This window comes from Asparagus officinalis, chromosome 7 (genome assembly GCF_001876935.1).
Source record: "Asparagus officinalis chromosome 7, Aspof.V1, whole genome shotgun sequence".
Classification (NCBI taxonomy): Eukaryota; Viridiplantae; Streptophyta; class Magnoliopsida; order Asparagales; family Asparagaceae; genus Asparagus; species Asparagus officinalis.
The window spans coordinates 4,464,117-4,486,118 of record NC_033800.1 but is presented as its reverse complement, the minus strand read 5'-3'; the positions used below and the strand labels follow the sequence as shown (position 1 = coordinate 4,486,118).

The 22,002-nt window shown below is 38.6% G+C and overlaps 2 protein-coding genes across 4 annotated transcripts in view; both read left to right on the top strand.

Annotated features, from left to right (window-relative positions):
• Positions 1–1,555, top strand: part of LOC109846595 (factor of DNA methylation 5-like) — a 9,074-nt gene extending 7,519 nt beyond the window's left edge. Inside the window, exons 3-5 of the mRNA XM_020415843.1 lie at positions 84–296; positions 877–1,106; positions 1,241–1,555. Of these exons, the coding sequence (XP_020271432.1) occupies positions 84–296; positions 877–1,104 (441 nt within the window). The 3' untranslated portion in view covers positions 1,105–1,106; positions 1,241–1,555. The remainder of the gene's footprint in view (positions 1–83; positions 297–876; positions 1,107–1,240) is intronic.
• Positions 2,482–21,654, top strand: LOC109849395 (factor of DNA methylation 5-like). 3 transcript variants are annotated; one of them, XM_020419218.1, is made up of 9 exons: positions 2,482–2,567; positions 6,209–6,278; positions 6,385–7,293; positions 7,655–7,836; positions 9,030–9,119; positions 9,224–9,511; positions 9,590–9,802; positions 10,507–10,740; positions 21,344–21,654. In XM_020419218.1, exons 3-8 carry the CDS (start codon positions 6,399–6,401, stop codon positions 10,735–10,737), a joined length of 1,899 nt encoding a protein of 632 aa, XP_020274807.1. In that variant the 5' UTR covers positions 2,482–2,567; positions 6,209–6,278; positions 6,385–6,398; the 3' UTR covers positions 10,738–10,740; positions 21,344–21,654. The 3 variants fall into 3 exon arrangements, with proteins under 3 accessions (XP_020274807.1, XP_020274808.1, XP_020274806.1); XM_020419219.1 differs by lacking the exon at positions 2,482–2,567 and adding an exon at positions 2,576–2,882; XM_020419217.1 differs by lacking the exons at positions 2,482–2,567; positions 6,209–6,278; positions 21,344–21,654 and adding an exon at positions 20,951–21,290 and having other exon boundaries at positions 6,399–7,293.

Here is a 22,002-nt window from a genome sequence, read left to right as displayed (position 1 = left end):
TGATACCATAGGTGGTTTATCCACAATTAAACCTTCAGTTCACATGCTGTTTTCATATGCATTTTTAACTTTTATTGATATAGGGTTTGGATGGCCTGATGATGAAAGGCCGTACTGTGATTGGAATTAAAAGAATGGGCGAACTTGATGAGAAGCCTTTTCAAAATGCATGCAAGAAGAAGTTTCAAGAAGATGTCGATATCAAAGCTCTAACATTGTGTTCTGAATGGCAAGAGAAACTGAAGAATCCATCATGGCATCCTTTCAAGATTGTGGAATCTGGCGGAAAAGCTGAGGTATATTAATATAAAGCAGAACTTTCTATAATAGCCATAGATTGCATATGTATGCAGCTTGTTATTGAAGAAGCTACTTATGTTCTTAAGCGTGAGAAATGCTTGCATTCTTTTCCCCAGAACTAGTCAGTGGTCAAGTTAGATTAGATATTTGAGTTCTTTGTGCATGTTAATTGCGGGCCTCCTGCACCCCCCCCACCCCCCAAACCCCCCACCCACAGCTAAAAAAAACAAAAAACAAAACAAAAAAACAAAAAAAAAACCCCAAAAAAATGTACCATGTGAAATCTTTTTGGCTCTTTTATCCTCATGTCTATTTTTGGGGTGTATTTTTGACAAGAAAAGAAGTTCTCTTTCTCTGAGGGTAAATGAGCTGGAAAGAAGTTCAGAGGGTCTATCCGCAATTAGGCAATAGTACAGGGCTCTATTTGTAATTAATTCAGACTTTAAATGCTTATGTTTTACACAATACAGAGACGTAGCAATCCTTTTTCCATTCTCCTAACATTTGTGTTCGAACACCTTCTGTTGTCGGTTTCATGCAAATGATCCAGTTTCTTTCCGAACCTTGATGCTGCAGGAAGTGATAGATGAATCGGATATAAATTTAAAGCATATATGGATTGAGTGGGGGGATGATGTATATAATGCTGTTAAGACAGCTTTGCTTGAAATAAATCAGTACAATCCCAGTGGAAGATATGTGATACCAGAGCTATGGAATTTTAAAGAGAACAGGAAAGCAACAGTGAAGGAGGTCGTCCAATATCTCATAAAGCACTGGAGGAGTCTCAAGAACAAGCGCTGATGGTAATGTCCTGTAATCATAATTCCATGAAAATTACATGGAACTACCTTTTCCTGAGTTGGCCTTTGCTAGTCACAAATAGATGATGGGGTTCTTCTTTTGTCTAATGATCGATCATATCTCTTGATTCTGGCAGGGAGATCAAGTCATGGAGGATTAAGCGAAGCTTATGCTGTATCGACTGCCGTGTTGGGGATTTAGGAGCCATGATAAACTGTAGAACTGTGGGTTAAGAACACTCATAACTTCTGATTTTTGTGTTTAATTTATGTACCACCCTCTTTTAGTACTTTTCGCAAAAGACTTGCTCTCCTCTGGTTCTACGACGAAGAAACTTCACTCATGGTTGAGGTTCTGCATGTTCCCTTGCTGTGAATCCTTCTCTCTGGAGATCCAAACTTCAAGCTGGTGAAAATAAAGAGTGCAAGAGCCTGCGTTGCATTTTCATTCATCTTATTACTTCTGCTGTTTCTTACCTTCCGACATCTGTGATAATATAATTTCTATACTAAAAACCTGTAATCTTAAAAGGTTCTCCATCTCCCAACTACCAACAGCGAAACACAGAATCAGGGTTCTTTATACGGGTGGTTATATCATGTTCATTGATTTATTTGCACAATGACAAGCTTGTGTTTCAGAGTGGAGGACCCATTTACCAAAAGAGTCACCTCGGTAGAAGAGAAGGCCAGGTGCTGTGAATGAGTCAAATTGACATAGAGCACTCCGTTTGACCGTCTTATTTTAATCTCGCAATTATTGCTACAAGAGCTAAAAATAATAATTTTAATATACAATCCCATGAAAAATGAAAAACACTATAGGCACACCCTCTACCACACCTCTAGTCACACCTCCTCTCTACAGTACAGGGAGTCCCACCTGAGATTTTTAAAAAAATCTCAGATGGGACCCCTGCATTGTAGAGGAAGAGGGGTGTGACCCATGAAAAATTGCCCGAAACGGGTAAGTAGCCGACAGGGTGCTACAGTCGTATTTTTACAGTAATAAGATTTAAGAATTTTTAGTACATCACTTCACCCGTCACTTTTCATGGAACCGTACCGGGTGACAGGTGCAGCTCACGTGCCGCCCTTCACCCCATTTCCATCAAAATCTCCAAAATATCCAAATCATCATCGTATAAATAATTGCTCGGAATCGTAGGAAATTTCAGTAAAGTTTTAAGTAATAATAGGCGCTCAAATCCAAAAATCCAAAAAAAAATATTCAGATGAAAATCAGCATCCAAAACTTTTTGTTAAATTCACTCCTCTACCAAACAAAAGTTCACTCTATATCCACTGGCGGGTGAATGCTGCATCCTATTAACGGGCGTGATGATAACAAATTTGCGCTTAAAGCGAGGAACGGTAAGTCCGAGCATTTTTAACTCTCCCTCACTCACTCTCTCACGAGAGAGAGCGAGAGTACGGAGTCTGATATTTTCTTTCCATTTTGGGGTAAAATTTCTGCGAAAATTTTCTTTAATTCGTTGTATTTTCGCTCAAAATAGCATCAGATCTCAGATATTTTCCTTCTATTTTCTGCTAAAAATCTCAGTCGATAGTTCGGAATGCTGCTTTCTTGTTTCGGATTAGGGCTAGTTCTAGCAATCGAGCTTATATTGTGATCCATGAGATCGAGCTTCTGTTTTCATTCAATATCTACTTGTTCGATCTAAGATTAGTGAGATCGGCAAGAAATTGGAAATATATTGGTAAAATCAGTGGATTCTTTGAGTTTTTGTAGGCTGCGAGCTCATATTCTCATTTCTGGTGCGTTTGAACTCTATTTCTTGCCTTTTCCAGTTTATCTTGTTTTGAATTGTTGGATTAGAGATTATTTTGGTGGACTAAATTTTCTAGTCCAATTAATATTCATGGATGATGCTTAGATTCGGTTCTTGAGGGTTTGGTGTTTGTTGAAGTAGTTCAATGCTAAATATGATGCGGATGCTTCTTGATTCATGAACGTTTTTGTTATTAAGTGTGCATCACCGGTTTTATGTTAATCTTTTACATGCATATTTTTCTACATGAAGGAAAAAGAACACGTCCAGATTAGAAGTAAGTGCGTGTAGTGAGATTCAGGTATTTCCCTTTTAAAGTGAGCAGTGAAAAAGTAAGTGTTGGGGAAACCCCAGTGCCGAGATCCAATACCAATCGCCGAGAGAAGATAAACAACACACCAAAGATAGCACAAACACAAGATACACCAGATTTTACGTGGTTCGACGAGATGCCTACGTCCACGGGGCAAGAAATGGGGAGTTTTCATTATTAAAAATCAAGAGGAACAAACTAGGGTTACAAATCTCACAAAAACCCTCAACAATCACTCTTGATCTCTCCCAAATGCTCCAACAATAGAAGCCCAAGAAATCCCCCAGGTCGACCGCGATCCATCGCGGTCGACCGCCACGGTCGACCGCCCTCAATCCCAGAACAGCCTCAAAATCCAGAAACTTCTGCGGTCGACCGCCAACGGTCCAGACGCACAGTAAACCCTATGCACGAACGCGGTCGACCGCCAGAATCCCGCGGTCGACCGCTAGCCTGCCAAACAGCTATTCTGAGCCATCAACTGTCAATCCTACAATAAGTTTGATGAACTTAAGGCTTCTAGATAATGTGGGGATGTGGTGCATGAAACGATCGATGGACTTATTGTTATACTGGATTATTTGCTTTTTTCAAGTGCGAGGAAAGAAAAAATTATGTAACGTAGCTATTGCTTATGGCAACACGTAAACAGTAATCACTAGTTTGCTTGCCTACAGTTTTCCTGTGCATGGGTGGAGGAAACCTTTTATTACTGTTTAAGCTTCCTAAACCGGTTGTGCCACATAATGAGGAACACTTCACAGCAGCCAGATAATAAATAATGAATTTGGTTATGAACAAAAATCACAAAAGTCACAAATTTTGGTTGGATCTAGTATAAATTGAGCTTCACTTTTAAGATGTGTACTATTTCGATTATTGTTGGTTGTGGATTTTTCAGTATTCGAACAAGGTCTATGTCCAAATTGCTACTAGTTTGCCGCCATATGTTGTTGAATATTGCGGATTGTTGAAGTTTGTGAGCCAAATTTGGCTGTGCTTCTCTGGAAATCAGAATTGAATTTCGTCTGCTATTATAAGAACATCATCTGAAAGCTTGAATTTATTGTTAAAATGGAACCATTTAATTGTTGTCTTACTCATGATTTTGACATATCATGGTTACTTTGGCAAGATGTTCTGTGGGGATGTATATACAGATGCCCTCCCCCACCCACACACACACCTAGAACAGCACTCCCACCCCCCAACAACACACAGACACACAAACACACACAAATACTGGTCATTAGCCTTTAGTTCCTAGGATTTCTATCCTGACAATAGCCACTTCAATTGTCTCATCTTACCAGCTTGTTTGTTTCTAGTTTGTTGTAGAATTTTGTGTATCATGGCTTCTTTTAACTCTGGAATCGGATGATTGCAACCTTCTTTCAAGATATGCAAATAAATGCTTGTATAAACAAAAGTGTGCAAGCTTTGATGACCAAAATTAATAAAGTTAAATTATATAATTTTTAATCACTCTTAAAGTAGGTTTACATTTTAAGGAATGTACTTGAAAGTGCTCATTGCAATACTCTCCTTTGTAGGATTGCATTTCATGTGTATTTTATGAGTCTATGGTTTTGTGATACTCAGCTGTAAAGATTGCCTTGAACTTTTAATTTATTTTTACTGTTTTTCTTTTACCATTCTATGGCTTTCAACTACTAGCACTAACACGTGCAATGCCCTGTTTTTCTTAGTGATAGTCTGGTAGATATCCATCTAATCTTTTATCTGCATAAGCTTTTTGTAAAACTATATGCTTTATACTGAATCTATCCTAGTCCAAGAGTGAATGAATCTAAAGCAGTTCAAAAACCTGAATATATTTTGGAATCAGTTTGTTTTCTATGTATTTTGTATTGCATAAAAGGATAGTCTCCCACAGCAGGGCTTATTGCTCGTGGAGGGGCCATTTTATTTGGGGTGATGGGGTTATTAACCATGGTTTGGTGAATGAATATTCGACAATATGAGGAATAAACCACAGCATATGGAAGTTTTGCACCTTTCTTCATATGGTTTATTAATTTGCAATTTTGGATGGTGTATTGCTAGACATAGGTTCCAATAAACATTTTATTTAGATCATAGGCATATCCTTTTGGAGGAATATCATGAAGAAACCACTTTGTCCTGATGTCATAATTCTTGCTTAGGATCTATTTGGCTTGATTTATATTACTTAAAATGAAGCTGTATAACTTAAACTACGGCAGCGCCTTGTGTCAAATTTACTACAGTAATCTTTCTTGAATCAACCTACCTGTTGATGATAAATAAACAATTATATATGGTGTTAGATATGTCTATTATTTATTGGAATTCCATATATGCCTGTCATCATGTATTACTTGTGGAAATCTATGTTATGGAAACCACATAATAGGATTGTGAATTATGTGCAGTAAAGTGTATATGATCTGATTTCTTTGATACTCATCATTACTCGATAATCAGCTGCCTTCCATCTTGGAGTAAAATATGGCATCACTAAGGTACATAGTTTTGTATATCCAAGTATTTGCTTTCCAATTCTACTATCTTAGTTCGATTGGTTCTTTGCCCCAAGGTAGTTGTGCTACCTTTCCATCGGGTGACAGAGTTCTGTTTGAATACTGCATGACAATGTGAGTGGATTTACTATGTAGTTCAATGATGTTGAGAAGCATGCGCTCCAAATTCTCCACTCTGTCGCTTATTTTGATCTATATAGAATCAGAAAAGATAGTCTTTTTTATCCCATTTCAGTTATTTCCTTGGGACAATTGTTCTAAAAATTGTTGTTTTCTGATAGAATTTTATTTAACAACCAGCACGGAGAACTGAGCAGTAACTACTGTAGATGACTCTCTATTTGAACAACTATTAAATGTCATGAACTGAACGTTCTATTCTTCATTGCTAATTTTCATTCTTGTTGGTTCAGGATCAAACTTGAGCCCAATTGGTTCTCAAGAAAATCAGCTTACCTATATTTTATTTTTCAGGTGTCGATAAACTTGAGCATTCTTGGCGTTCCATTTCACTTGCTCGGGGTCTGCAGGTTGCTGTTCTGCTGTAAGTTATCATCTGGCATGTTGGCCTTCATGACTGTTAACTCTGTTAGCATATCGTCTAATGGTTCTACTCAGGATTTATTTTGTTTGTTCTACTATTGTCTCAGCTTACTCAGTTTCCATGGATAGCTCAGGAGGAGAAGCATCTGAGATAAGTGATTCTGAGATAGATGAGTATGAGGATAAATCATACAAATGCCTTAAGAGCGGTGAACTTAAAGTACAAATATCAGACAACTCTTACAAGTGTCCTTTTTGTACGGGGAAAAAGAAACAGGACTACCGTTACAAGGAATTATTTCAGCATGCAAATGCAATCGGTACATCGTCTAATCGCGGAGCAAAAGTGAAGGCCAAACATAGAGCTTTAGCAAATTACATGAAGAATGATATTGATGAAACAAGCTCATCTTTGCAGTTGATGGTTGTAGCACCTGAGCCTCCTGAGCCAGCAGGGGAAGATATTTTTATGTTTCCTTGGATGGGTATACTAGTCAATGTTCCAACTGAGTGGAAGGATGGTAGATATGTTGGCGGAAGCGGAACTAAGCTGAAAGAACAGTTGTCTAGATTTCATCCCTTAAAAGTTACTCCTCTATGGAACTATAGAGGTCACACTGGTAATGCAATTGTCAGTTTCAGCAAGGACTGGAGTGGCTTTAAAGATGCAATGGCATTTGAAAACAATTTCGAAACCAAGCATTTGGGTAAAAATGATTGGTATGAGAAGAAGCACCATTCGCCTGAGATATATGGATGGGTTGCACGAGCTCATGATTACAATTCTGGGGGTCCAGTAGGGGAGTTCTTGCAAAAAAATGGAGATTTGAAAACTATAACTGATCTTACAAATGAAGAATCCCGGAAAACAGACAAACTTGTAGCAAATTTGGCTAATGAGATTGAGATCAAGAATAAACATTTACAAGACTTGGAATGCAAGTATAATCAGACAAATTTGTCCCTTGATAAAGCAATGGAAGAGAAGGAGGCGCTACTTCAAGCTTATAATATAGGTACGTGCATTGTTTCCTTTCTTCAAGAATAGTGAATGTACAGAACTGCTACCCAGTTAATCTATTTGACAATATACCCTGTATTTTCTCAGTTGCGTTTATTTATACAAGGGGCAGATTTTGCAGGACCTAGTGAAATTTCATTATGCAATTGCAACCTCAAACATTTCTAATGCATTTTAAACATCACAACTCACTGGCAGTCAAGAAAACTGTTCTTTTCATGTCTTGACGTCTAGTCATATAGTCATCCTTCATGCAGTCATTTTTAGTTCTAGTGGACCCCTATCTAGTTTTTTTTCCTTTTCACAGAATGATATCTATAACTGTTCGTAAGATTTGCAATTATTTGTGGTCTTAGAAATACAGAAGATGCAATGCCTAGCTCGGGATCATTCCCGACGGATATTTGAGGAGAATGAACGTTTACGGTCACAGTTGGATTCCAAACGAAAGGAACTCGATGATAGATGTAAGCAACTTGACAAGCTGGTTGCTCAGAGTGACATGGAGAAGAGCAAACTGGCTGTTGAGAAACAGAAGGTAACAATCATCTTCAGTTCACTGTACCTATTGTATCTCTAACTGAAATTAGAGAACTACCATTAACACTACTGCATACATGATTAATTTGCGCGACTTCCAAATTACACTATTATTTTATAGTATAGTATTGGCTTCAGATGGAAAAAAGATAGTCAGCTCAGACAAATTGATTTTAAACTCGTCTTTTTCCTGATAGTGGGTGCATGATGGTATTAACTGGTTTAATCACCTTATTCTTATTGTTTTAAGTGGATGCTAAGAATTTTGTATGCGAGGCTAAGGTGAGTCTTGTTATGGAACTGTGTATTTCACAAGTCAATACTGCCCTGTTATATGTAACATCTATAGCGTAACTTAAATGTGAAATTTACTGACAAATTTCTATATTTGATGGGGATGCAAGTTTCTGTGTTTTGCTTCTGTGCATTCGAAACCCTTTTCAAGTTAAAAAGATGTGTATGGAGCTGCTTATGTCTGTATAATCACAAATCTTTAAGTTACCCTCAAAATGAAAATATGATGTTTTAGCAGGTAAGAAAATTTCACATTTAAGTTATGCTATACATATAACAGGGCAGTATTGACTTGTGAAATACGCAGTTCCATAATAAGACTCACCTTAGCCTCGCATATGAAATTCTTAGCATCAAATTGTTGTCGTAGCTTGTGGACAGTACTAGAACTAGTAGCAATATCTATGAGCTGCTTGCTCCTGCTGTGATAGTTAAAAAAAAAATTATTGTACTGCTTGATATTTTTTATTAGAAAAAACTTCGTAATGGCTGTGTGTCTCAAGATTAAACTCAGAAGAGGATCTATTGATATATAATTTTTTATGTTTCTCAGCTTTCATTTGGAAATTTGTAGAAGACATATGCATATTAACTTGATGTCGCATCAACTGTTCAAGCCAATTGTATATTATTTTTTCCATCATCTAAGTTTTGAGTGAAAAACTAGCTGTCATTGATTCAATCTCTTACTATTCAATGCTAGTATAAAGAAGGAAGGTACATCATTTATTATATATCATATAATATAGTGAAAGCCTAATTCTACACATAATTGAAGATTATTTATCTGCTTTTACTCTATGATGTCGAGCAAACCACCCTGCAGGTATATATACTGACAGTAGAAAAACCTTGGCTTTGTATATCTTCTATTCAAATGTGCTTTTTCACCTGCAGAATGCAATGAGAAATAGCTCACTTGCAATGGCATCCCTGGAACAGCAAAAAGCTGACGAAAATGTCTTGAAGCTCGTTGAAGAACAGAAGGTTCATTATTTCGACCTGATTTTCTATGTAGAACTTTATGAAATAGTCTAGTCATTCTAAAATTGGCAAAAACCGTCATCTGACTGAAATTTAAAAATGCACAGAAAGAAAAAGAGGCTGCACTGAACAAAATATTGCACCTGGAAAAGCAGTTGGATGCAAAACAAAAACTAGAACTGGAAATACAACAGTTGAAAGGAAAATTAAATGTAATGAAATATATGGGAGGGGAAGACGACACTGGCGTCAAGAAAAAAATGGAAGAAATGAGCGAGGAACTGCAAGATAAAATTGAAGAAATGGAAGGCCTGGAAGCTCTTAATCAAACTCTAGTTGTCAAAGAGCGGATGAGCAATGATGAACTTCAAGATGCTCGTAAAGAACTCATGACAGTATGGGATTGTTCATTTATTTGTTAGTTTCTTGTTTCCTCTAAATAAGGATCTGCTGACATTTTTAAAAAAAAATAGGTTTTAACTGACATGTTGAGCAATCGTACTTTGATTGGAATAAAGAGGATGGGCGAACTTGATGAGAAAGCTTTCCAAATCGCATGTAGACGCAAATTTGCAAAAGTTGACGCAGATATCAAAGCTGCAGTGTATTGTTCAGAGTGGCAAGAGCATTTGAAGAAACCAGATTGGCACCCATTCAAAGTAATTACTGATGGTGACAAGATTCAGGTGAGATATATTATCTCAAGATGTGAACTAGTGCAGTCAAGCTCATCGTGTACAACTATATGTTATTAAACTACTATTGTAGCATTCATGAACATCAAAACCTGGTCATCATGTTCTTTTTGGCATGTACGGTCCACGTAAATATCTAGATCTTGCATTGTACAGTTAATGATTTCTCGGAAGCATTTATAGCAATAATCGATCGAGAATACCCACAGCTTACATATTTTTTCTTTTTTATTACTATTTTAACAATAAGATGTTGCCTTAAATAGAAATTTTTACTAATTGCCAGTTGTTTATTCTATGCAGTTAATCATGTCAAATTAGGTTCTCCTACTTCAAAACCTTTGTTGTTAATATTAGTAATTCAGTACTCTAGTGCTTTTATGCAAGCTATAACTGATTTAGCTAATTGAACTCATGGGTTCAACATGGGCTTGCATTTCTGGTGCCACTAAAATTGTGGTGATTATGTGTTTTCATAATCAAATTTGATTCTTGAAAGAGGTTATTTTTCTTTTCTTTTTCTTTTTGGGGTTCCGATGTTTGGTGGGTGTGCAGTTTGGTTTTTATTTATTTTTGGTGATGGAGAAAGAGTTTCATATACAGGGGAATAGATACTGACCAAGCTTGCTTTTTTACCAAATTGTGCCAAATTGTCATATTTCTGATCGATGTAAAAAGTGAATATACTTTTACAGGAAGTATTAAAAGAGGATGATGAGAAACTGGTTGCTTTGAAAAAGGAGTTGGGGGACGAGGTCTACAATGCAGTAACCACTGCCTTGACAGAGATCAATACTTACAATCCCAGCGGCAGATATGTGATTCCAGAACTGTGGAACTTCAAGGAGGGGAGGAAAGCATCATTGAAGGAGGTTATTCAATATATCCTGAAGCAATTGAAAACACTGAAAAGGAAGCGAGGGTGACTGGTAAATATCTCAGAGCATCTTGAATTCAGTTTTGTTAATAAATGCCAAATTTTCATAATAATTTTAAGAGAGCATAATTAACAATGGAGGAGGAAATATTTCATTTTGTTTCCCAACTGCGACAAGTACCCCCTTCATCAAATGCAATAAATCTGCTGTCCTTGCATGCTTCCAAACCTTTTGTTTTTATAAGTAGACTAGCTGTGAAAACATGAGGTAGTGACTCTATTTTATACCATGGAACTGGTAAAGGCACTTTATGACAGTAAATTACTTAGTTATTATAAAGAAAAACTGTAAATTATTTCTTAGATACCATGTGCTGCTCAATAAAGTTCATTAGAACATCTGAATTCTTGTTCTGAGTATATCCAAAATATTTGCATGTAGTAACCCGCTCAAATGTATATGCATCGAATTAGAAGAATCTTATATATGCTATTAATCTGAAAGTGATAATCATTCTAAATCGATATGACCCATTTGCGTAATCTGCTGAAATTGGATAAGTTTGTGGATGCATTACGAATATAGCAAGGTAAATGTATGTCTTTTTTGTTGGCTGTGTTGTGCACAGTAGAGGGAAAAAAGGCAGTTTGCCTTCAAACAATAGTCCCATATCGCCTAATTTAGTGTATGGATAGTTGTTTAAATTGGTTCTCTTTGTAGAATTGAAGAAACAGCGAAAAAGTTCAGGAAATTACACAGGAAATTATTTGGAAGCTTGTCGGTCTACCGCGAGATCAGCTGCGGTCGATCGCAAACATGCACACTACAGGGTGTATTTTCGGATTTCTGTCCGGTCGACTGCGGCGTCAAGGGCGGTCGATCGCGGACCCTGTAATCGATTTTACGAGTTTCTGTCATTCTGTCCGGTCGATCGCGGAGTGCGGTCGACCACGACTCGGGTCTGAGCTGAGTTTTGGGTTTTCAACCCATTCGTTTGTTGTTTGTATAAAACTCTAAACATGATTAATTAGGATTAAGCAAGGACGTTTTGAGCAGTCTTTGAGAGGATTGTTGCATCCAATTGTGGAGAATTGTTAGAGATTTAGAGAGCTTTATTTTGGGGTTTTGAGTGATTTTGTAACCCTATTTTGTATTCTCTTCATCTCTAATAGTAAGAACTTCCCTCTCCTTGCCCCGTGGACATAGGCAACTTGCCGAACCACGTAAAATTCGTTGTCTTGCTGTGTTTGTGATTTGTGCTTGTGTTTGGTTGTGATTTTTCTCGTTCTTGTTCGTGTGATTCGAGTTCCGTTGCGCACAACAAGTGGTATCAGAGCTTCGGGTTTGGCTTGAGGCTTGTTCGAATGATTCGCTGAAGGATTCCTATTTGGAGAGTTAGATCAACAATATGGGAGAAACAAGCACATCAGGTTCGTCTCTTACGAAGGCGATATAGAGTCTGAACATCAATAATACGAAGATTGATATTCCGAAGTTCGACGGTAAGATCAATTTCGGTTTGTGAAGGTGACAAGTGATGGATGCGTTGGATGCATAGAATTTAGAGAAGACTCTTGAGTTATAAGAGAAACTCGTTGATATGGAGGACAATGTTTGGAAGAAAATGAACAGTAGGGCTTGTGGAATTATTCGGTCATGCTTGACGCTGAATCTTATTTATGACGTGATGAACAAGACGTTGGCGAAGAGATTGTGGAAAACGCTCAATGAGAAGTATCTTACTAAGAGCATTGAGAATCGGCTTTATTTGAAGAAGAGGTTTTATCAGTTCAAGATGAAGAGAGGAGTTTCCATTAGGGAGCATGTTAACAACTTCACAAAATTGCTTTCAGATATGACAAATATGGATATCATGGTTGAGGATGAAGATAAGACGATGTTACTATTGTGTTCGTTACCGGAGGATGATTATGATACGTTTGTTTTTACTATGATAAATGGAAGAACTACTGTTAGCTATAAGGAGGTGATCTCAGCATTGGTAAATTATGAGTTAAGGAAGAGTGACGGTGAACCCTCCGAGAAGGCATCGGGAGATGCATTAGCAGTTCGAGGCTGTAGTCCAAACCGTCACCAAGTCAACCACTCAAAATCGAAGAATAGAGGTGACTATAAGAGTGTTGGTAGAAATTAATATCGTTTTTGTAAAGAAGATGGACATCGGAAGATTGACTGCCCAAAGTTAAATGACAAAGCCGGGAAGAATAAGGGAAAAACTGTACAAGCTTCAGAAGTGAATGTTACAAAAACTGTTGATGAACATTCAGATTCAAATTCTTTAGGCTATTCGTGTCCTGCACTACCGTCGGTTTGCTATGCCGACTCTACAGAGTGGATGTTGAATTCGGGAGTCATATATCATATTTGCCCGAGGAGGGATTGGTTCTTCAGTTTTGAGGAGCTGGAAAGAGGGGATGTCGTGCTTATGGATAATGATCACGTATACCTTATTGGTTGTATTGGTTCAGTCCGGATCAGGATGCATGACGAAGTGGTGAGGGAGTTGAAAGAAGTGAGGTTCGTACCGTAGTTAATGAAGAACATCATTTCTCTTGGTACTTTGGAGGTAGCTGGTTATAGGGTGACCTTAGAGGATGCTACTGTGAAGGTCACAAAGGGTTCTATAGTGGTGATGCGAGGTGTCAGGAAAAATAACCTATATTACTTGAAGGACAAGACAATTACATGAGGTCTGACAGCTTCTATCACTACAGAGGATACTACCACCTTATGGCACATGAGACTTGGACACACATGTGATAAGTTCCTGCAGTCATTAGCAAAACAGAGGATATTGAAAGGTGCTAAGAACTGCAAGATGGAGCTGTGTGAGCATTATGTACTTGGAAAGAAGACTAGAGTAAAGTTTGGCACCGCTATCCACAACACCCAAGGTATATTGGATTATATTTACACAGATGTTTGGGGCCCTTCCAAGCACACATCACTTGGTGGGGCTAATTATTTTGTCACTTTTATTAATGAATATTCCAAAAAGAATTAGGTATATACCCTATGAAGCATAAACATGTGGTCCTAGATATTTTTGTGGAGTGGAAGAAGAAAGTGGAGTTGCAGACAGGTAAAAATGTGAAGACTCTTCGTTCAGACAATGCTGGAGAGTACAAAAGTGAACCATTTCTATAGTTTTGTCGGGATCACGGCATTAGACGATACTTCACAGTTCGAGAGACACTGCAACAGAACGGATTGGCTGAGAGATTGAATCGTACCTTACTGGAGAAAGTGTGATGTATGATGACACAAAGTGGATTGTCTAGATCCTTTTGGGTCGATGCGTTAGTTTATGCGAGCCATCTCGTTAATAGGTTGTCGTGCGTTACGATACAGGGGAAGACTTCTATGGAGCGTTGGTCTGGTTCGGTGGCTAGTGACTATGAGTTGTTTCGGATATTTGGGTGTCTTGTTTATTATCATGTCAGTGATGATAAATTGAATCTGAATGCGAGAAAAACAGTCTTTGTGAGATTTAGAGAAGGTGTTAAATGCTTCAAGTTATGGGATCAACAGGATAAGAAAATAGTCATTAGCAGAGATGTCACATTTGATGATGCGTACATGATGAGGTCTCAAGTTTGTCAGCAGGTGGAGGAAGACCAGATTAGAGAGATATCGCAGCAGGTGGAGGATGATGTGACTCTACCCACTCCAGATAACATTGTATCCATTGAGGCTACTACAGAGATGACACTGAGAGGAGATGAAATGATAGCCGGACATTTAGAGGATACAATGGATGATGAGACTCAGGAGCAGGGTCATGTTCAGGAGTCCATTGTAGCAAATAGACTTAGAATGGTGATTCGTCTGCCAGCTAGATATAATGATGTCACGGTCACATATGCATTACAATAGAGGTCGTTGATGACATGGTTCCTTCTACATTCAGGGAGGCAGAGTCTAGCTCTGATTCGTTCAGGTGGAGGGAAGCTATGGAGGAGGAGATGCACTCTCTTCAGAAGAACGACATTTAGGAACTTGCAAAGCTACCTAAGGGAAAAAAGCTATTGGTTGTAAGTGTGTTTATGCGAAGAAAGATGGATCTTCTATTAGGGACATACAGTACAAAGCCAGATTGGTTGCCAAGGGATATACACAGCTTGAGTGCGTTGATTACAACGATGTATTTTCACCCGTTGTGAAGCATTCGTCATTCGTATTTTATTGGCATTGGTGACACAACTGGATTTGGATTTGACCCAGATGGATGTTAAGACGATCTTTCTACACAGAGATTTAGATGAGGAGATCTACATAACACAATTATTAGGATTCAAAGCTGCAGAAAAGGAAGATTTAATGTGCAAGCTGAAGAAGTCTTTTTATGGTTTGAAGCAATCGTCGCGACAGTAATATAAGAGATTCGGCAGCTTCATGATTGGCCAGTGGTACACGAGGAGCCCATATGACCCATGTGTTTACATGCACAAGTGTCACGCCCCGCTTCGCAAAGTACCAATGAATCGAAACGTGAACAAGCCCGCGATGTATTAGACTGAGGAGAAAAGTACTAGACCTTCTACTCAATCTAATACGCTTAGTATCAAGCAATATAAAGCAAATGTATAGGTCCCCGATCACAGTAGTGAGATTATAATAAATAACTCAGAACTAAATGATACATATCATAATTAAAATATCATCCCAGACATAATATTTGGGTTAAACATGCCCTGAAATGATACATATCACAACTAAAATATCATCTCAGACATAATATTCAGGTTAAACATGCCCTGATACAAATCCATCTAACTGAATACTAGAGAGTCATAATAATACATCAACCAAACAGAAATATAAAGTACCGCAAAAGTAAACTACGGTCATAAACTAACTAAAAGAGGTAACTAAACTTTGACTTGTTCTTCTGCTCCGTCTTCAAGGCCTTCCTGCGGAGGATCCTCTGGCTACTGTATGACTCCGAACTGAAGCTGTCCGTCTTCTAACTCTGACGTATAACCCGAGAGAATAGGAGTACGTCAGCGTGCATGACACACGACAAGATCCCACAAGGAAGAATATAAACGATCGAACGACCAATGCAATAACAATAATAATAAATAGAAACATGCCGTTGCAATACTAACAAGCTAGATGCAATCCACCACTAGAGTATAACAATCAGAAGAATCCATAGATCATCCGAGATGAAATTAATACTTAAAAAAATCTATAATACGAGACGTAGTACGTCAAGCGAAATAATCCAAATAAGAAAACCCTCATGTGTATACCATATGTCTCAAATTGTAGATAATTAAATATTAATCTCGATCTATGTATGAAAAGAAATATAATTGATCTGTATCTCACAAGAATCCAAAATCATCCAAATAACAAGTCATGCAACTAACCATCCTATAACAAATCACTGGTCCATATCTCACATAGAGTCAACGTTCATATTCTCGGATAACTGATTGTTCACAAATCTTCTACGTGCATTCAATACCGCAACACGAATCGATCAGAGGACTACACGCAATCCGATTTTGGTCCGGTCTGAACTCAAGCAAAACTCGGGTGACGAAATAAATTCCCACTGACCAAAGTGACTACACGAATTCACTTTGACCCAACAAACCAATCCCAGTGATTACACGAATTCATCGGTGCGAGTTTGGAAGATACATCAACAACCATATCCGATCACATGAAATATGACTTTCTCATCCTAACTCTTCTTATTTTTCTAAGTCAACACACCACATGTCTCTAAGTATTGTACATGATACGCAAGGTCACTAAAGTCATGAACTCCTAATAGTTCTCAAATCTCAATCACAACAAGGAATAATAAATACAACTAATTCTATGCAACAATATCATGATATATCACATAATCAAATTTAAGAATCATGAATCATATTAAGAGCATAGGAATTAACTTAATTTCCATAAACCACCACTTTAATATATTTATGCACGCAGACTCATTTCATGAATATCTCACTATTCGGATTTCTAAACTTATTGTAAAAAATATCAGTAATTAGGTAACATCTAGCATAACAACAGTGCAAGAGGAATCTGGAATCAGCGGATGTTTTTCACATGAAATGTCGCGTTCTACAACCATCAATTACACGATCATAAATTTATTAAAAATAATTCTTTTAAATTATTTCTCATTATAATTATTCTAACAAGTCTTTTAATTTTTTTATTTTTTTCTGCGTGAACGTAACTTTTTCTATTTTATTTATTATTTATTTATTTTATATATTTTTTGAACCGTACCTATTTTCAAGAAAGATAAATTATAGATAATTGCAAGAAGTGAGATCTTGCCTCGGGGACGTTGAGGGTGTCGTAGAGGGCAGCGGGGGTCGTCGGGGTGGATGCACGTGTTACAACGGGTTCTGCGGGCTCGTCGGAAAGTCAATCGGTTAGAATACAAAAGAGAGGTGTTAGTGACGATGAGCGATATTCAAAGTGATATAACGAGAGGTAGACAATGAGCCCAAGCGAGAGGGCGTGTTGAGCTATATTCAAAGTGATATAACGAGAGGTAGACAATAAGCCTAAGCGAGAAGGCGATACCGTGTGATAGACAATATAAAGGGTTACACACCGGCGAAGACGATGACGGAAACGGAGATCGGAGGGGGTCGGAAAGCGTGTGTGAAGTCAGTACAATCTGCAGTTTTCTGCAGTGCAATTGCTCGTCGTTCGGGTTTGTTCTTCGCTGTTCGGAGCCTTTCGCCACTGTCTGGGCTTGCCAGAGGTGGGAGGAGGTTGTCGGGGTCGTCGGGTATCTCGGTGGGCTCCGACGGGGTTGTGCGGGGATCCGGTGGGGTTGCTCGGTCAAGGAGGGGAGAGAGGAAGTGGAGGTGATGGTGGTGGCGTCGGGTGTAAGAGGAGAGGCGGAGTTGGTGGCTGAGCGGGGCTCGAGGGACACTGTAGGGGAGAAGGAGCGGAAGACGGTGAGGGAGGAGAGAGGAGAAGGGCGACGTGACACGGAGGAGTCGTGTGGAGGAGATAGGGAGACGCTGGAGGTGGAGAGAAGCTCGGAGGAGGCGCGGCGGAGGAGCTGATGGCGGCTGTGGTGTTGGTCGGAGGACAGAGAGGAGGATGAGGAGACGGTAGTTGGTGGAGTTGGCCGGCGATGGTCGGAGCCTAGATGGTGGTGAGGTAAGGGAGGAGCTGGTGGTGGCTGAGGGTTGAAGTGGAGATGAAGAGAGAGGATGGAGGCTGAAGTGAGGTGAGATGTTGTTTGCTGGTTGGGCGAGCTTGGGAGGCTGAAGGCACAGGGGAAGAAGAGAGTTGATGAGTGATTAAAGGAGAGAGGGAGAGAGGCAGGGGTTGGTGGGAGAGCACGCGTTGTAATTGTGGGCGGCTTGAGGCTGTGTGCGTATGTCAAAAGAAATGGGCGAAGGCTTGGGCGGATCTGAGAACGAGGGGGAGAGAAAAATAGAAGAGAGAGTGTGAGCGTGAGAGAGAAAGAGTGGCTTAGACTTAGAGATAAAGAGAGAGAGATGATTGGAGAGAGGGAGAGAGAGTGAGGGAGACAGGAGAGAGAGAGGCAAGAGGGGTTGGTGGAAGCTCGTGGGCGGCTTGGGGTTGGTTTTGGCTGTGTGTGGAAGTGGGATTAGTGAGTGTATACGCGGTGTGGGGAGTGAGGTGGAGAGGGTTAGGAGATAGGTATTTGTCTCCTTTTTTTCATTTATTTTTTTAACGAAAATAAATAACAAAAATTATTAAAATGATTAACAAAAATCAATAAAAATAATTAAATTTATAATTAGCCAAATAAATATAAAATTGGATTTTTAAATCAATTGAAAATTCTAGAAAATTGGTTTAAAATATAAATACTCTTTTAAAAATAAAATTTAATATTTAAATATTAGAAGAAAAATTATTTAAATTAGTATCAAAAAATTATGGTCATTACAACAAGCTACATGATGGTGAGTACATATATTTATTATTATCTGTTGATGATATGCTTATTGGTTTCAGGAATTCTTCGGTTATTTGAAAATTAAAAGAGGAGCTGTCATCCGAGTTTGAGATGAAGGATCTTGGAGAAGCTAAGAAGATATTGGGTATGGAGATCGAGAGAGACAGGGTGAATGGGAGATTGAAGCTTACATAGAAGAGCTACTTGCAGAAGATGTTGAAGAAATTCAGCTTTGATGAAAATACGAAAGCTATTAGCACTCCATTGGCTCCCCACTTCAAGCTTTCAGCTAATATGTCACATGTTTCAGTTGAGGATGGAGATTACATGCCGAAAGTTTCATATGCCAGTGCGGTGGGTAGCTTGATGTATGTGATGGTGTGTATGAGGTCGGATTTGTCACAGGTCGTGAGCATGGTATCGAGGTACATGCACGATCCCGGGAAGGATTATTATGAGGCTGTGAAGTGGATTCTACGGTATGTTAAAAGCACCGTGGATGTTGGTTTGATTTTTCAGAAGAATGAGAAGAATGAGCAGGATTGTATTGGCTATGTGAATTCAGATTATGCGGGGGATCTTGACAAGCGTCAATCTACTTCAGGATATGTGTTTACATTAGCATGAGCATCGGTATGTTAGAGATGTACACTTCAGTCTACATTGGCTCTCTCTACTACAGAGACGGAGTATATGACGGTGACTGAAGCTGTAAAGAAGGCTTTGTCATTGCATGGATTGTTGGAGGACTTGGGGATTGCACAGGAGACCCTTCGAGTATATTGTGATAACATATCGGCTATCTATTTGACGAAGAACCAGGTTTATCATGCACGCACGAAGCATGTTGATGTTAGATTTTATTTTGTTCGTGATGTTTTGGATGATGAAAACGTCATATTGGAGAAGATCCACATGAAGGACAACCCTGCGGATATGTTGACCAAAGTTGTTTCAGGTGTGAAATTTAGTCATTGTTTGAAGCTATTGAATATTTTTCAATGTTGAGGGCCTTTGGAGGTCATTTGGGTGAACTACGTTCGGTTTGATTCATTTGACAAGAGGATACGTAGGCAGTCTTTTCGATGCAACTGGTTGGATTAGTTGATATTGATGGGGGAGATTGTTTGAGTTCTCGTTTGGGTTCCCGACTTATTGTGGATTGAGTCCGTTGTCGTAGGTTGATTTCACTTCGTACTGGACGCAACAAGTGAGACATTTGGATGTTTTGGTGTCAGCTTAGTTTTGAGAGAAACTTTACCGAGGTGGAGATTTATAGAATTGAAGAAACGGTGAAAAAGTTTAGGAAATTACACAGGAAACTGTTTAGAAGCTTGTCGGTCGATCGCGAGATCAGTTGCGATTGACCGCAAACGTGCACACTAGAGGGTGTATTTTTAGATTTCTGTCCGGTCGACCACGGCGTCAAGTGAGGTCGATCGCGTACCCTGTAATCGATTTTACGAGTTTTTGTCATTCTCTCCGGTCGACCGCGGAGTCAAGTGTGGTCGATCGCGACTCGGGTTTGAGCTGTGTTTTGGGTTTTCAACCCGTTTCGTTTGCTGTTTGTATAAAACTCTAAACATGATTAATTAGGGTTAAGCAATGACGTTTTGAGCAGTCTTTGAGAGAGGATTGTTGTATCCAATTGGGGAAGATTTGTAAGAGATTTAGAGAGCTTTGTTTTAGGGTTTTGAGTGATTTTGTAATCCTATTTTGTATTCTATTCATCTCTAATAGTAAAAACTCTCTCCTCATTGCCTCATGGACGTGGGCAACTTGCCAAACCACGTAAAATTCGTTGTCTTGCTGTGTTTGTAATTTGTGCTTGTGTTTGGTTGTGATCTTTCTCGTTCTTGTTCGTGTGATTCGAGTTCCGCTGCGCACAACACTCTTCTCTTTATCCCTTGAGGGTCCTCAAGAGGGGGTGTTTTGAGCATTCAATTTGTTTGGGCTTTGGATAACACGCGTGCTCGCCACGCCGTTTTTCAATTTTATTTTACCCTTTTACTTTTTGACTCGGCAATTAGCAACGGCTAGATCGTGCGCGAATTTAGCGAACGTGGCTTGGATTCAGCAAGGAGTTTTAACAGCTTAGGGTTTCTAAAACCCTATAAATACTGCCTCTAACTCAGTTCGGAAAAGATAGTTACAGAAAAGAAAAGTTTCTCTCTTCTGTCTTCTTAAATAGTTACGGAAAAGAAAAGTTTCTCTCTTTCTGTCTTCTTAAAAATAAAAAATTGTTATTTATTTTCTTTTGGGCAATCGTCTTCATCTGAGAAGAAGCTTTATACTATCGCCCGAGTACAGAGGCCGGCTGCTTCCGGGGGTTTTTACCGCTAGGGATAGGGGATCGACTGCGTCAGGGTGATAGGCGGGTCCTTAATCTTCTAGGGCATTGTTTTGCACGACGGCTACCCGTATCAAGCCAGTTTTTCTGTTCAATTTATTTTTTGGATTTATATGCATGCTAATAAGATAAAATTGACAACATTTTTGGTGTAAAATAACCATATAATGCTACTGAGAAATAGTTAATTGTTCGGGCAGACAAGTTGTAACCAGTAAAAGTTGTATCGGTTTGATTGTTTTGTTTAATGGGTCATAATGATTTTTTTTCCTTCTTCTCATGAGAATTTAACAGATGACATGCTTCATATTTTGTTGAAATCTAACTTGTTCTCTTTCTTTTCTTTGATATAGTTGAATGGAAGATTTCGTGCACATATTACGGCACTTGGAAGATTCTGCTGTATCTATAAATCTCTAATGCGAGGTTTTCTCATTTCTTCTAATTTATTCTATGGACATATGCGGGTGGCTATATGGCCATCTTAGATGCTTTGAGAAAGGCAATCCTCTGTGCGCTGCAGAAACTTCTTTCTTTTATGGACTCTTTTATCACCAATAAGTACAGCATTTCGGCTAGTGTAAAGAATCAGACTGTAACCTGAGACTTGAGAAGCATTGGATTTTAACTCATTAAAAATTGATCTGTCTAGTAGTTTCTTATATCTTACCTCATTTCTTTAATTTTCTTTTGCAAAATTTTCATATATCAAGAAAAAAGGCTTAACTGAGGCGAGGAGTTGCAAGACGTCTTGTGTCCCTCGTTTCCATGCATAGGTTAGTCTCTGCAGGATTTATGATTTTCCTTCTGCAATGAAGATGCCTATATTGCATTGAGCCTCTTTTACTTTTACTAGCATAGTGCACGTGCAACACACGTGAAATTGTATTTGTTTCTTGTTGTAAATTTTTTAATTATATAAGGACTTATCTAACACAACGGATAATTAAAGTTGTTATCCTTATCATGTATAAATATATATATTACAATGTTCACTCATAAAAATAACTAC